Here is a 16,963-nt window from a genome sequence, read left to right on the forward strand (position 1 = left end):
CATGACAGAAAATAGTGTAATCATAAGAATCAAGCTACCAATTGTATCAGGTATAATCAAATAGAAGTAAGTAGTAAACTTCAAAATTGAGATGCAAACCAGATATAGAAAATGGGCAGCCACATAAAGGCCTGATGTATTTGGTCACCTAGTAAGGTAAATGATTGAAGAAAAAAGACAGTTCAATTAAACAAGAATTCCCCAAACCGTTCATTTCATAGTCTTAAAATTAAGGAATAAGAATTGAATTAAGGTGAAAGATCAGGAAGAATGAAAGGGAAGAATCATGGAAAAAATGGAGGAAAAACGAAAGAAAATGAAAAAGTTTGAAAGTTTGTGATTGTATAAGGTGGTAATTTTTAAATAAATTGTATAAGGTGACAAATTTGAAAATGTGAATTTTATAAGGTGATAATTTTGAAAAAATCCAATTATTAAACATGAATTCACGAAAAAATAAAAATCCAAGGAATCTGGTGGTATATCCGATTGGACCATTGAGGAATTGTGTACCCGAAAAAGTTTGGGCATAAAATTTGTGCCCAAACCCGACATAGTTTAGAGGGCCGCCTAATTGGGCCTGAAATAGTGGGTTTGGGCACTGATCAGCCCGACATCGCATAAAAGGCCGTTAATTTATGCCCGATTCGAGACTTTGGCGGGTCAAACTCGGACCATCCATGATCAGGTCTACAATAGTCCAAGATGGCAAGATTTGGCGTGTTCCATAAGTCAGTCAGAAACAGATAATTACCAACCCCCAAAAAAAAGTTGAATAAACAAAGAAATAAGAAAACTGGCATTTCTTGCTCAGCAAGACGCTTCTAGAGCACGATAAATTGCAAATTTTATACCACATTTCCCATCCAACGACCAAAGTAATCCGGGTTCAAAATCATCCATTTCCTCCAATCTCGTTTGATTGAGGTAATGTTTCTGCTTTATTTCCACAATTCAATCTTCAATTTCATGTATTTGATGCTTTAATTCTTACCTCTGCTTTTTGCATAGTATTTTTTTCCCGTATTCTTTGTAATTGTCGCTTAATTACTACTCTATGAATTATGTCGATTAAAAACATGGGTTTTTTGGTTGGTTTTTCACTGTGACAATTTGTCGAGCAATTGGTGTGCATTTCAAGGATGTGTCAACATGTATACATATATTAGTGTAATTCTACGGTTGCTTTGTTTGTTATGAAAATAAATGTAGTCATATAATTATATAAACCCATGAAAATTCTTATCTGATATTGCATATTTATTATTCGGTAACTTTTGTGTAAGACCGCCTTACCGGAAAGACCACTTTCATTGTTAATCAGTTTCAGTGTGTAACTAATTAGTTTCATTGTTTAACTAATTTGTTCCAGTGATTAATTAAATAGTTTCAGTGTTTAACTAATTGGTTTAATTGCTTAAATTGTATGACAACAAGGCGGTCAAGACCGCCTTATATAAAAGTTTGTAATTATTATTTGTATGATCATGGGAGTATGGGATTAGGCAATCGATTTTTTTTTTTTAAAAAGTAAGGCCGTAACCGTAAGGGATGGAATTTGCTGTTTTGAGGGTTATATTAGCATGCTGGAAACTTATAGGAGCGCGATTTCGGTTTATTTGAGGATGTTGCATATCATAATTGTAAATTTGCATATGGGTTTTAAGAATTTGGGTGCCCTTACAGAGTGAAAAATGGGAAATGCTTTATTTTGTTGACTGGAAAATGGAAGGGATGTTAATGCAACCTTATGACAAGGGTAGAAGCAAATGTTTCCATGGTGATAGCTGATACCAAGTAATATGGTAGATCAAAGTAATTATCAATTACAGGGCAGTATACAGGTAAAGAGCGCAGTTTGTTTGACAGCTATGTTTTCTGAAGGTAACTTACTAGATCAACACACCCTAAAGAACCAGAAAGGGGTAGTTAGGGGGAAATAGGAGAACTTGTACCAAATTAAGGTTTTTTTTTTTTTTTTTTTTTTTTGAGGGAATACCAAATTAAGGTTTGTAACTTATATATATGTTATTTTCTGTTATGCCATAAGAACATTCTAGCTCCAAATGTATTCGGAAAGATGCACTTGTATGATTTTCACTCCCCACCAGAAAATGGAAAACAAAAAATGCTTGGGTTTTGTAGACTTTTTTTCCCCTTGTATAACAGTGCATTCTTTCCGTTTCTATTTTACGGTAGATATGTATTAATGTATAGTAAGCATATTATAGTTATAGAGAAAAGTCACTAATCTGGAACATTGAATATTAAACTTTTGGGAATGCAGATCAATATGGAAGTTCAGAAGAGTGAATCTGCAACAAAACCATCTGCTAGTGCACCTGTTGCAGCAGCAGCGACTTCATGCCGGAAGAAGAAGAGCGAACAAGCAGCTTTCCTAGAGGATTTAAAGGACCACATTGACGAGTTTGTTCATGCCTCAATGGATGAACACAAAGACTGCTTCAAGAAAACCATCAATAAGGTTTAATTACATTTATCCCTTTCATCTTATGGTATAATTATGTTCTTGTCAACATTCTAGTATGTTAAGTTTCATGTGAGTTCTAAACATGTTAGAATTCCTTGTAATTGCAGATGTTTGGGTTGTCAAAGAAAGTTGCAGAGAAAGAAAAGAGTGCTGCTGAACAGAAGGAAGTTGAAAGCATTCTGCCTCTTCAGACAACAGTTTCAAACTAGACCACTGCAGACTCGTTTAGGGTTACTTAACTTTTAGAAATGTCATTAGTAGTTTAGAATAGAGGTGCAAAGAACTTGATGCTCGTTCCTTGCTCCTATTAGCACAGCACTCGTGCGCTGGTTTATTGTTTAAGTAGTTGTATTTACCTAATTAACCCTAAAGACGATGATGTTTTTACTCGAGATGGTTTTCTATACATAATGTTACTTTTTTTTTTTTCAAGGTAAGATGAGGACTTCAACCAGCTTTGCAGTTCAGACTCATTGAAAGTGAGGGACAATTATAGGGGAAATCCTCACTCCCACAAAGAGCCCCTAATGGGGTTTGATCCCATAACCTTGAGGTTATGAGGCCAAACCTTTACCACTAAGCCAAGTCTTGCTTGGTATACAGAATGTTACTGAGCACTTGTATTTTTAGTAAATTCATAATGACTAACTTCACTACTAAATATATCGTGTTATGCATTTTAAAGCAGCTATAAATTTAACTCGCGGCCTTTGTGTATGAGATCATGGATGAACTTGATCAATTACTGCCAACATATGTCACACATTCGAAAATAAGAATTTTCTTTACAGGAGAACATCCAAGTATCTAATCAACTTGATGCACTTGTGTCGCAAAGAAGATGCTCGTGCTTTTCTTCTCACTCCACAAATCTATCCGCCCTCTTTTGGCCTCTAACCAAAAAGATTAAAAAAGGAATGAAAATACCATTCATTCTTTCGAATAAGGCATGTAATTCTTCATTGTGAACATGATAAATCATTGCTGGTACAAAACCGTATCAGTAAATTTGCTCCATCAGCTTGATGCAAATCAAGGTATTTTATCATCTTTTTCACAGATGTATTGTATACGAATCATCATTTGACGTCTGATCTTCAATCCATGAACTGAATAACTCAGAAAGAAAGCATCAGTCACAGAGCATCACAAATAACTTACCATCCAAAGCAAAAAAATAAAATAAAAATTAAGCTAATTGCAAACATGCTTATAGAAGACAAGCTTAAGGGTTAAGCCATCTAGAATGGTACAAGACCCAATCATATAATTTGTCCACTAGGAGAATATTGTCTTGCAATTGGGAAAAAAGAGAGATGGAAACGTAAAATCAAGAATAAAAGGTAGAAGCCTTTGTTTCAAGCTATTGCATAGAATGAATAGGACGGGAGATAACATATTATGCCATAAGACTCCTAGCACTTTTATAGAGTGACACTGCAAAAATTCACGCATAGTTAAAAAGATGAAACAGATCTTGCAGTGGTATGGCCGTACCTCCGTAGCTAGAATCACAAGTACTGACAGAAGTATACCTTAGTTTGACAAGTATAATAAGCTCAAAGCAAAATACCAGGCACTTGGACAAGTTCAGAGGATGCAGTTACTATAAAAGCAGTTGACCTCACCCCATATCTGTCAGAACGAAATGGATCACCTTCCTCGTGCCATTATATGCATGTTATATGGATCACCTGCCATTATACTATCAGATTATATATTCCTGTGTGCCCTGACATCTCTATGCAGATAGAAGGATGGAAACAAAAAGGAAAAGAATTACAGAAAGAGAGAGAGAGAGAGGTCTAACAACATACTCAGAATACTGACATTATTCAAAATGAAGACTTGGGGATGTGGCAGTGATGCAGGACCGAGCCCTTATTTTCTCCCCCTCTCACACACGCACACATTGAACATGTATTTTATCGCCTCGAAATAGAATGAAAACAATATGAATAAAGTGACCAGTTATGTAGCATGCAAAATGTCATTTCGTTGATTGATACATTTAAACACACCATAAACAGTCACCCTCTAAATTCTTGTCACAGGTTAGGTGTTAAAAGACTTGTATATACTGATGTACTTGTATAGTTGTATGTGTATCAATCAATAGTAACCTTCTTGAGTTTCCAATCATTATATCGAAGGTGTCAATTAAGACTTATTATCTATTGATATTGTATATAATATTTACCTTCTACTTGTTGCAGTTCTTCATTTATCACATAGAATCCAAAATTTTCCATGTCCACCCAAAGATTCCATTCTGCCTGCTGCTAAAAAGTTAAGGTTCCCGCTTCCATTGCCCAAAAAGTATAACGAGGCTGTAATATGGTTCAGTGCTCCAAAGTCCAAACTCCAAACTATGGAGTATGGACCACCGCCAGGAGAATGGAAAAGTAGGTGGAGAAGAATAAACCATGCTACTTTACATGAGAGATCAACTAGTTGACAAAGATCCATTCCAACCTTCTGTGGTAAAGGAGTATCTTGATGCAACACTTGATCTTTTATTACAGAGATTCCTGGGAAGTATGCTTTAAGCTAATGAGAAGGTATCGTCATTCTGCATCAAATTTTTTTTCACTAAAATCAGGGGATGGAGACCTTCACAAGAAACCAAATGCAACAGTCCCAAATGCAATACAGTCCCAAGAAACTCAGTTAATTAATTATTTGAGTTGCCATCCAATATTTGTTTCGGCATATCAATTGTTACCCTCAAGAGATTTAGAGAGGAGATAAGATCTTGTTTGTCTAAATTTTTACTGAAAGGAAGATGCCACAACTACAAGACCAACGGAATAATCCATTCATATTCAGAACCTTCCAACTTGCATTTTCCAGTATATTTATCCTGTCCAGTTGTAAGATTATTCCAAAAAAGCCTAACAGGTTGGGGCTCATTTAAGCAACTTGCAGAGCGAATCATACTCTTATCATATTCATAGCTAAAATATAAATTATTATGATCTTATTTTCACTATCATTTATTCTGGGGATATTTAGGTTCTTCTGAAAGATCTTCTATCTGTGTTGACATATTGGAAGATGAGATAAACAGACACTAAAACCAAAATATCACTCAACACAATATTTTTACTGAAGAATACCTTTATTATGTTGAGACTAAACTCTGAAATATGCATCTGTCAAGAGGCCAGCAGTAGCATAATCTCTTATAGAAAGAAAACATGCCAGACATGAAATGTAAGTGCCAATACCAATCACAGGATAATGTTGTAGTAATCAAATTTTATATATCATCCTTCAAGGAATATAAAAATTGTTGGTAGGTAAATTAAGGACATTGGTGATACGAGTAGTGGCTAGTGAGATTATTACCCACAAAATGCCCATCCCAGGGTCATTTGTAACACTTTTTTTTGGGAGATGAAAAGGCTTGTTGGTCGAAGTAAAAAAAATATTACTTCTCTTGAGCAATGGTTAAGGCTAATATGAAAACACGCATAGCAGAATGTCTACTTCTGATAGAGAAAGCATAACCACCCAAAGAAAGCAAGTGGACCCAAAAAAATGTCAAAATTATCCTGAAGGAGAAATTCTGTTCAGTACCTCAGTGACCATATTTTTAGTGCAGATAACACAGTATCAGTTGTATGTGATTGTAGCCTCTCAAAAAAAGTTGTACACGATTGTAGAGTTTGAACATCTTTATCTAAGAGGTAATATATGCCTTAAGGTCTAGAATCATACAAATATTTATTTTGAACTAAAAGATGTCACTCCTATATTCTACGGAGTATTATTTTTCATTTATTTAATAGAATAAAACTGAAAAATACCAGAAAGAAAATGTAAGACAGACCTTATTATCAATTAAGGTCAGATGAACAAGTTCCAACTTGTTTTCTGGATAACTGAATTAATCATAAAAAAATACACTTGTAGCAAATAGTACTACGTATACTCCGTATTTTTTATTTAATGATGCATGTTAAAGTATTTCAACAAGAAAGGATTCGATCAGCAGCAGTGATCATCTAAAGTTATGAGCTGATATTGACTGTTGTACAACTATCACGAAAGCTGATACATGAAGGAAATTGTTGAATTCATGACACCTAAAATATGCATTTTCAATATGAAAAGTGTCCTTCGAAGGGAAAAGTTGCTTGCCTGTTTGATACTATAAGGTGTTTAACATCAAAAGATGCATGAGAAAAGCGCCATTGCCATTACCAGTAACTGACTGAAGAGATCCAAGAGCCACTGAACATGCCCCTGTCCAGATCCTGCTACAAGTCAAAATAAATTAGCTTAAAATTTTGAATATTGACAAACCACAGAACTTAGAGAGATGCCTATAACAGATAATATATTAACTTGTGACAGAAACTTAATATCCCTATACATGCATTATAACAGTTAACAAAAACATCCTTGCCATGATACATGTTCATAGCTGTTCATCTAACCTTGGAACAATTAAAAGGTTTAATCAAAGGTGAACATCACGAACAATCTATGAAATCTAAATTCAACGAAAGAGACTTAAAAGTTTCTAAAGAACCAATCAGTGGTCCTCTGGCTCAAAAAGTACTAAGAGAAGGAGCCAATCCCAACACTGAAGGAATATTGTTGACTTGATCATTGAGGTTTCGTACAAATCAAAACTGGCGAGGAAGAGAACTTAGAACGTACAAGATGGAAAATTACAGCATTATTTCAAAGGTAAGATGCAGCAAAAAAGACTCCATCATCATTAAATGCTTAAGTAGCCTATAGCACTCCTGAAAATCTCAGTAGGCTCTTGAGTGTGTTTTCAGAATCTCAAATAAACAGTCAAGGATGGCAAGCAAACTGGTTGATAAATAAATAAACTGGTTGAACCAAGGAAAGGAAATAAATTGGCAGACAGACTAGCAAAGGAAGCAAGGAGCCAAGGAGAAAGGACTTTTTTGAACCGAACTGAGATATTTCTAGTCCCCCCTTTATTTTGTATGAAAATTTATGTGGAAGAGAAAAACTCTTGTAGTCTTGTGTGCCTACAGTTTCTCAAGTTGTAACATACCCTTCTGCTGAAAGGGGGAACAACCAACTGATCTCACATTTTGTGACTAATTATTAATATAGTTAATCCTTTTTAACAAAAAAACTGGTTGATCTACGCAAGTTTTATATCTTTAGGTTTCTTGTAATGATTTTCAGCCATTGTTAAACGGGAGGTAATTTCATACTAAAGCATGCTAAGTCTATCAGTTACTTTAGTGCCTTTTAGTGGCAACATAAGATGGATACGAGGACCACAACTTTCTCCTCCCTTTTTTTTGGTGTGTGTGTAGCTACTCTAGCTACTAGCAAGCTGATAAACTGTAAGTCAAATAAATCATAGACTCTCGTGGATTTCATCGAATAAACAAGAAAAAGAATACAACCAAATAACCTAACATAAGACAACAAGTAAATGCATGGTTGTATGCTTGATAGTGATATGGTATTGCTTTAGAATCTTACTACGATTATGTAAGGCAATAACATCTTAATTAGAATCTCAGGGCAATAATCCTGCAAATTGTCACCCAACAAGTAGTTATAAAACTTATAAAATAGAGTCAATAATTTGAGATATTTATTTCATGCACCCCTCTACCCCGCTTTACCTTTTTTTCCCCTGCATATTTTTTGTGGTTCTAAGGAACCAAAATCACTGAAATTCCACAATCTTTTGATTCGTCTCATGCATAAACATCATCTGGCTGGCATCAGCCGCACCATCTTATAAATAGCTTGCCAACTCTCAGCTCATAGCATATCCTCTCTCGACTACAGCCTTCCTTTACAAACTTCCCTTTATCCTTCCAAATTCCAATTACCGCCGCACTAGTTCTCATTTTTATTTATTCTCCTTGTTCTATTCCTTCATTCGTTAAGAACCTTGAACGTACTACTAACCAATAAAACCATCCTCCTCTTTTGTTCTCTTTGTGCTAATTTCTTCAGACAAATAATTAAAGTATAACTCTATGTCTTCTAATGGCTGGACTCCAAAACAAAACAAGGCCTTTGAAAGAGCTCTTGACAAGTACGACAAGGATACACCTGATCGCTGGAACAACATTGCCAAAGAAGTTGGTGGAAAAACTGTTGAGGAGGTTAAGAAGCGTTATCAAGATCTCCTAGAAGACATCCAACACATAGAGTCAGGCCGAGTTCCCTTCCCTTATAATTGGAAGATGTGAACAAAGGTATAATAGTTCAAACTCTAGAAGCTTTTCGTAGTATATGATTTCTCAATGTAACAAACATATAAACCTTCTATGGTTTTACACTTGCAAATGTTGCAATGTAAACTCTGGTATAGGAATCTATTCTTCTTCGTTGCTTCGAGTGATAACACAAGAATATATAGAACTCACATGGCATATTCCCATATCCTAAATGATTCATTTGATGCCTAAAATCATTGCCCATGCACACACAGCACACACGACACACATACAAAGAAATCAAAATCGAAGTTAGAGGTGCATAAACCAGTGACCCTCAATAATCTACTACTAGTATCTTACTCCACTAACTTGCTAGAGCAAGTATCATTTGAAGCATTGCAAACAATTACACCCCTTTTACTTTAAGAACCGAGCATTAGAGAACAACCATAACACAACAATATTTTCTTATACTTCGTACATTATTCTTCTTAATGCACAACAAAGTACTAACTACGTTGCTAATTATGTGAAAATAAAAAGAAACTAATTATCTCTTTTTTATACATGTGCAGGATATAAAGAACTAAAAAAATCTCGTACCGAAGATCAATATAGCGGGTGAATAAAACTAACTGTTTCAACAATACAGTGGTGCTACACAATTTAATTAGAATCTCTCGTTCTTCCCCAATTTGCAAAATTACAACTCCGCAATATCCATCTTTTGTACCATTTATTTATGTATCACATACCAAATATGCGATGTTTGACGATCCTAATTGCGCAAGCATGTATAAATGGGAGCCAGTTATAAATCATTTTGTTGTAAATTACGTATCTATGTGCAATATAATTGTTTGAATTTTGATTTCAAAGTTGAATGCAATTAAAAAATTGAATCATATTGTTTAATTTGGAGCTAGGGTTTGAGGAAATCTTACCTTGTTAGCAATTCTTATGCAAGAACGCGTCGAGATGGAGAATCGGCGATCAAACATGACTGTATGATTTTGACAGAGAGAAAATTGATGGAGACTTTGGGTGAGTGAATTTGAAATGGCGGGAATTTCGAACTCAGTTGCATAGAGTTTTCATTTGCTTAAGCCTATTTTGGATTAGGGTGAAACTGAAACATGTAGTCAATGACACTTCTTTCACTATCGCAACATGTCAAAATCGACCGAACTCAAAACCAGATCAGTCAAGCAAAAAAAAAAAAGGGTCAAATTAAATTCATCAGAACTATTTAGGGTTGTTGATCATATTATTAAGCATTGGCGGATCTAGTGTATAGGGAGTGGGGTCACTTGACCCCATTTGGCCAAATTTTTTTGCATAATTTTAGTTATTTTTCCACTAATTTGTATTAAAAAGTATCTAATTTAGTTAATTTCTCAGTAATTTTGTAATAGTGACCCCACTTAGTACAATTTCTAGATCCGCCACTTAATATTAAGGATTATCAAGAACAAAAGGTCTTGCGCGCACAAGGTGTACAATAAATTTATCGTACACCGGGATAACTTTTACCTATTTATTTGTAACTTTAACCTAGTTTTGATTAACTTTTGTATTAGTAAAAAAAGTTGATAGATAAATATTTTAAAGGGTTAAATGATTAATTTTATACATTATTAGTGATTTTGAAGAAATAAGTTTTACTAAAATAAAAAAAATTATCACTAAAAAATAGATAACTTTTATATATATAACTTTAACTTTTAAGCATTTTGAATTAATTTTGATTTCGGTGTACAATATTTATTGTACACCCCTTATAAATAAGAATTTGTGTATCCAGAATCACAATACTTGAGATTCTTTTTTTTGTTTTACAACGAATACGTGAGGTTACTTGTTGTCTGATTGAAACTTCTTCAAGCAAACAAACAGTCCCAAGCTAGCTTGGAATTAATTTGCAATGACATAAATTAAAATCGCCATCATAACTTCATTATTCCTCAATTTTCCAAGAATCGAAGTATAATAATCTCCCAAAATATCATCTTAATATTCTTGGACGATCTTAAAATCCACCTCATTTGAAAGTTATCCCTCAAAAATTGAATCAAAAATGGAAGTTATTGTGCAGTAGTTTGATTGCCGGCGTCGACAGTGGAACTGGATTTCGCTCAGTCGCATAATTCGAAAACCTTAGATAGTGACAATAGGTCTCACCATTAATTAATGGTGTGACTTGTCACATATAAGACTTTAGGTAAAAATAATTGACTTTGAAAAAAATACTTCATTTGTTATTGAATGTTAGTCATCTTTTCGTATTGAGTTTTTTTATTATTATTTCGACATTTATCCCCATTATACCTTCATAAATAAGAAAAATTGGCAAATCAGTACAACATAATAAAGTTTCATATTTTCCAATTACAATATCAAACTTCTAATTTTGTCAATTAAGCCATGTTCTTTAGTGCTGAACCGAACTAAACTAAACTAAATATTACTGAAATAAATAATAAATAATAAATAATTTTTCTTCCACTAAACGAGTTTGCATCAAACCCCACAATAATCCACTATCATTGTTTCAATTTTTTCGTTTATAACCAATTTTTTTAATTTAGAAAAAACCCGTACACGCGCATAATACTGGTATCTCTATTCTATAAGGGAACTCTTGAGGTCATTTTCGTAAATGATCTTTTGGTGTCCCTCTATAGAATCGTCTAAAATATCCTCCATAATTTCATCATCAAATTAAATTAATTTTAAAAGATGATGTTTTTTTAAAATATTAAATTTGATTATTTAAAACCGATTATTTAATGTAAATCACCAATTAAGAAAGTCTAATGCAAATTATGGATTGAATCATGCAATCTCTAAAAAGACATAAAAGGAAATTTGTCAATCAAATTTAATACTACTTACCAATTATATTTTTTTGAAGGTAAAATTTGTTCATTAATAAAAAGTCATACGACATGTACAATAGAAATCAAAACTAACAAATAAAAAACAACTTGGATCAAACAAAATTCTAATATTGCAAAACCGCGGTCGTCGTGTATGAGATTTGACAATGATGAATATCCTCTTTCACATTGCAGTTTGATACAACCTTCAACGAGGGGGTCTTTTAATCTGTTGTAGCTTTGGGATTGAATTAAATTCGACTCAATTGCTTGTAGACACAGGACTGACATCTGTTGTAATGTCGCACACATCTTCATCAATAAATAAACTTTTCCTGCGAAATTAAAATCATAGCTCCAAACTCTCATAAGGATCAGAGAGAGATAAAATCCAATAAATGGGTAGAGATAACCCAATAAATGAGTAAAAAGACTCTCCAATTAATAGGGAGAGAATGAGATTTTTTATTCCGAACATGAAATCAAAAGCTAAACAAAACAAGAAAAGAGGGGTTTACTATCAACCTAATGGTTGGTGGTAGCCCCTAAAAAATCAGGGTTTTGCAAGAGGAAGAGAGAAAGGAGAGAAAAAAAGAAGAGGAGCGGCGGTTAACATGTCTAGTTACTACTTACCAATTATACTAACATTAATGGTAAAATAAAATAACAAGACATAAAAGAAAATTAGTCAGTCAATCAAATTTAATCACAACAGACAAAAAGTCAAAAATAAAAAAAGAAAGTCACAATCAAACATTTAATCACAGCCTAATATACTCCTTATTAACGATAATTTATTTTTTTGCTTTCAAGTATTTTATTATGCTACATTTTTATATTGTCACAAATAAATTATAGGAAAAATTGATATTGACAATCTCAATTATAGTCACTTCACTTTAAAATGTCTCAACTTTTGATTATCCTAGTGCGATCCCAACTTCGAGGTGTGTTTTCCCAAAATAGTCTTTTAGCTTAATAAACTATTAATTAAGTTGATTTAAACATATCACACTATTCCATTAACATCATTTAATTAAAATATAGGATTATTGCATGAGAGTTACGAGTCTTAATTAAGTTATATAATACTTAATATTAACTAAGGACCATTTTGGGAAAGGACTCGCTATAGTTGGACCGTTCTGTGATAATCAAAAGTTGTGACCTTTTAAGCAAATCGGCCATAGTTGGGACTGTTAATATCAATTTTTCCTAAATTATATTTAAATTTAATTTTTTAAAACAAAATTCAAGCAAACAAATATACTTCGTAATAAATAAATAAAATACATCGCAATAATTTTGAAGTATATATATATATATATATATATATATATATATATATATATATATATATATATATATATATATATATATATATATATATATATATAGGGTCGGGATCCGGTGAGAAGTAATCTTGACCGTACAAACTAATGAATCTAACGACCGTAACTTCAATCCATCACCGCGCGTGCGTTAAAAAGTATACTAAAAATACATTGAGAAATCTCTCTTTGTAACCGACCAAACCAACGCCCCCCAATTATTTCAACCCAGTTGGCAGGGTCTCTCTCTCTCTCATACCTTAAGTTTTACCCCTCTTTCCCTATCTTCCATTTTCATCTCCATCATCAAGTTTGTAAAAATTGCGAATTCATTGGAAATACAGCTGATCAAGATACGTTGAGTCCAAGATACATCAACAATATATTATAAATACATTGATAAATAATATGAGATACATTGAGAATAAATATAAGATACATTGAAAATAAATACATCAACTAACTGTCGCAGGTACATCAAATTCCCATTGAAGGTACATCAAGAAACTCGAAACTACTAACTAAAATTACCATGATTGGAGTTTGGTTAGAGGAGGTGATGGAGAGGGAAGGTAATTCAAATAATTTCTTTAAACAGGGAAGAGGATTGGAAGATGCTAGATAAAAAAAATTAGTTTTTAAATTAGGAAAAGATGCCAGATCAATAGGGACGATGATTGAAATTAGGAAATGTACTCATATGCGTATTAGTTTTAGGATTTAACCATGACCGTCGATTATTAAATCCAATGGCTCTTGTTATTTCTCACCCTTCTCACCTAAGTTATGCTTCTCACGTGAATATATATATATATAGGAGGCATATTTGCTGAACTATTACAGCGTCACATAGGATTACTAATGGTTTCGGCCAATGAAAAATAAGATTTCTAATTTATTTTTGAATTAAAAAAATTGAGTGCCACATAGATAATTAATTAGGTGCCACATAGATATTTCAATTAATTAATTACTAAACACTCTAATAATTAAACAATAAATCTAAAATAAAATTCAATCCAAAATCAAACACTAATCTAATATATATATATATATATATATATATATATATATATATATATAGGGGAGTTTTTTGGAGAGCATTTAGAGCGTTCACGTAGGATTTCCACATCATCACGTATAATTAAGTTATTAACTAATTAAATAAATAACATTAGAGTCTTACCATGATTGACTACTTAATATGATAAAGATAGATTCCAATAATATTAGAGTCTTGACAGAATTGACTACTTAATATGATAAAGATAGATTTCACAAACTTTTTCACCTTTTTGTATATATATATATATATATATATATATATATATATATATATATATATATATATATATATATATATATATACACTTCCTCCATTTTTTTTATTATTGCACCATCTACCTTGGGCACAAGAATTAAGAAAGGGGGTAAAATGTGAGAGATTGACAAAAATACCCATGTGATTAAGTACAAATTTTTATGTAAAGAACAAGTGGGGTTTGGTCCCCACCACCCATATAAGGATACAAATGTCATTTCCTGTAGGTAAACTTGCCAAAAAAGGAAATGGTGCAATTAATATGCAACTTCCAAAAAAGAAAAACGGTGCAATAATAAAAAAAAATGGAGGAAGTATATATATATATATATATATATATATATATATATATATATATATATATATATATATATATATATATATATATATGTGTGTGTGTGTGTGTGTGTGTGTGTGGATGACACGAATAACAAAGAAACACACAATTTTGTTTCAATTACCACGGTAAAGAATTTTATTGGTGATTAGTGTTGTTTCCTACTATGGAGGATGAAGGTGATGAGAGATTTTAAACAAGATGATGTATTCGATCATATGATACATTTTCTATTTTCTTCCTAATTCATCATAGCGAATTTAAAATTGTATACGGAGTATCACATAAAAATTATTGTTGTATGAAATTGTATATGCCAAAAGTTGTGATATATGTCAACCCTTTGCGGTCCTTCACATCGTTGTTCTACTGTATTACCATCTAAGGTGAATTTTGTTGCTGAAAATCCCTTTACGTTCATGATTCGAGAAGATTTCTGGTGTTGTTGTTTTTGTTGGCATTTCTGGTATGATCATTTGATGCACGTATAAGTTAGGGAAATTTTGATGGATTTCAACATTAGAAAGGTAGAGGAGTAGAGGTAGAGCCGTATAGGTTTATCCAATTCATGTTATGTCTTTTGTTTCAAGGTAGGAGTACTTGAAATTGTTCAATTCTTAAGCTTGGTTAACAAAAAAAACTAATTTATTAACCATCAATAAACTTATTATCATGAAGTACTCTTTTTTAAAAATAGAGAAATTGAAACTTCTTTTAGCCATCCATGTCGTGTACATACCAAACGGTACCTAAGTGTTTTTAACAACAATAAGGTTCTTGATAGTTCAGTAGGAACACTTGACAAGAGGGGGGGTGAATTGTTTCTTGGTAACTTGGGTAAGTTTCTTGCGGAATTTAAACAATAAAGAGAATGAGAACAATAAGCGGAGAAAGATATAAAACGGAGGAACCTTCTTGATCCTAATCAAGAAGAACCTCACTACTCTTTTGTATTAATGCAATAAATCTATTACAAATAAACTCTTTAACTCGAGTTTCTCCCGAACACGAGTTCCCCACAACAATCCCCTTTGATTACTGTGTTACTCTTTCTCTCTCTGACTTAACTCTAAGTCGCTCCTTTTCTCTTTGACTTAACTCTAAGTCGCTCATTTTCTCTTTGACTTAACTCTAAGTCGCTCCTTCTCTCTGTGACTTAACTCTAAGTCACTCAAGGATCACTCAACCCTTGAACCCAAAATACAATATGATATAAAACTCTAGTACGTAATAAAGCTTAAAGTAATAAGGAACTCAAGGGACACTCTTTTGAAAACTGATTCTCTTTTAAAACGTTTAAGCTCTTAAGATATATTTTGCAAAGATCAGTTGTGTGTTTTGAAAAGCAAAAACTCTTTTCCTTTTATAGGAGAGTTTTACCTAGGGTTGGGTACCCATGTTCTCCTCAACTACCCACTAACAGTTACTGTTCACTAACATGGGCATAGTTGGAGAGAAACAGGGGAGACCAAATCAAAACACTAAATTCACGTTTAAACGGAAATACGTGGGAGAGTTTTAAGGAACATGGAAAATCTTTTGCTTGAGAAACAAGGAGAATAAAATCAGAATCCTATATTTACATTTATTAATTAAATTCATTTTATTTATTAAAAAGATTTTCTAACTTAAAACTTTTTTACAATTACAGTTAATATATTTCATTTAAAACGTACCAAAATACTTATGTCCCTTTCATTCCAAATTACGTTTAAACTTTATTAAATACTTACATAAATCCTAAAACATAAACTCATATGTTGTAGTCTTCATGTTGCACCTTTAGAAGCTTCACTCGAATACTTCCCAATTTGTTCCTTCTCTGGAACGTCGAGGATCCACATAATATATGAGGATCTCGCCTTAGGAACTCGCCTAAGGATCTCGCCTTTGTAAGCTTGCTTAATGATTATTTCTTCAATGTAGTGTCTGACATGGATCAATTACTTGCTTATATTCCACGTTGCTTAGTTTATCCAACTCAGGATCTCCTTAACTTAGCATTATCCCTTTAAGGATCTCGGAACCTATTATGCAACATAACTTAAAATTGTCAGGAGTTTGCTTTGTCATCATCAAAACTTTAGGGTCAACAGTTATGCATTAAATTCTTCTGGACATTATGTGCCCCCGTCACTTCTCTTAATGATTTCTGATATAATTACATTTGAGTATGCGCATAAAGTTGCAGGATAATAACCTGTCAGGCGAATTACCTGATTGTTTGAGCAGTTTGGTGAACTAACTTCTCTATCTTGTAGCCCACGTGAAAGTCGATGGTTTTACAAACTTCCTTACTCTTGGCTTTATCTTTACAGGGATCTTTCAGAAAATGATTTAAGTGGCACAATCCCATCATAATTCTTTTCAACTCGAACATTGTTACTATATTTTAAATTAATTGAAAAATGATAATAATGAGTAC

The 16,963-nt window shown here is 32.9% G+C and overlaps 1 protein-coding gene and 1 long non-coding RNA gene across 3 annotated transcripts; one reads left to right on the forward strand and one right to left on the reverse strand.

The window, feature by feature from the left end:
• The first annotated feature begins 742 nt into the window (after window positions 1–742).
• Window positions 743–2,883, forward strand: LOC110783924 (uncharacterized). Of its 2 annotated transcripts, none has more exons than XM_021988311.2 (3): window positions 743–927; window positions 2,288–2,485; window positions 2,599–2,883. In XM_021988311.2, the coding sequence occupies exons 2-3, from the start codon at window positions 2,294–2,296 to the stop codon at window positions 2,698–2,700; spliced, it is 294 nt and encodes a 97-aa protein (XP_021844003.1). In that variant the 5' UTR covers window positions 743–927; window positions 2,288–2,293; the 3' UTR covers window positions 2,701–2,883. The 2 variants fall into 2 exon arrangements, with proteins under 2 accessions (XP_021844003.1, XP_056697646.1); XM_056841668.1 differs by lacking the exon at window positions 743–927 and adding an exon at window positions 1,430–1,844.
• Window positions 2,884–3,220: 337 nt separating this feature from the next.
• Window positions 3,221–5,062, reverse strand: LOC110783925 (uncharacterized). The gene is made up of 3 exons (XR_008932076.1): window positions 4,309–5,062; window positions 4,120–4,185; window positions 3,221–3,600 (listed from the first exon to the last, which is right to left on the reverse strand). It is a non-coding gene; the product is annotated as an uncharacterized lncRNA (long non-coding RNA).
• Window positions 5,063–16,963: the final 11,901 nt, after the last annotated feature.

This window comes from Spinacia oleracea, chromosome 1 (assembly GCF_020520425.1).
Source record: "Spinacia oleracea cultivar Varoflay chromosome 1, BTI_SOV_V1, whole genome shotgun sequence".
NCBI classification, from domain to species: Eukaryota; Viridiplantae; Streptophyta; class Magnoliopsida; order Caryophyllales; family Amaranthaceae; genus Spinacia; species Spinacia oleracea.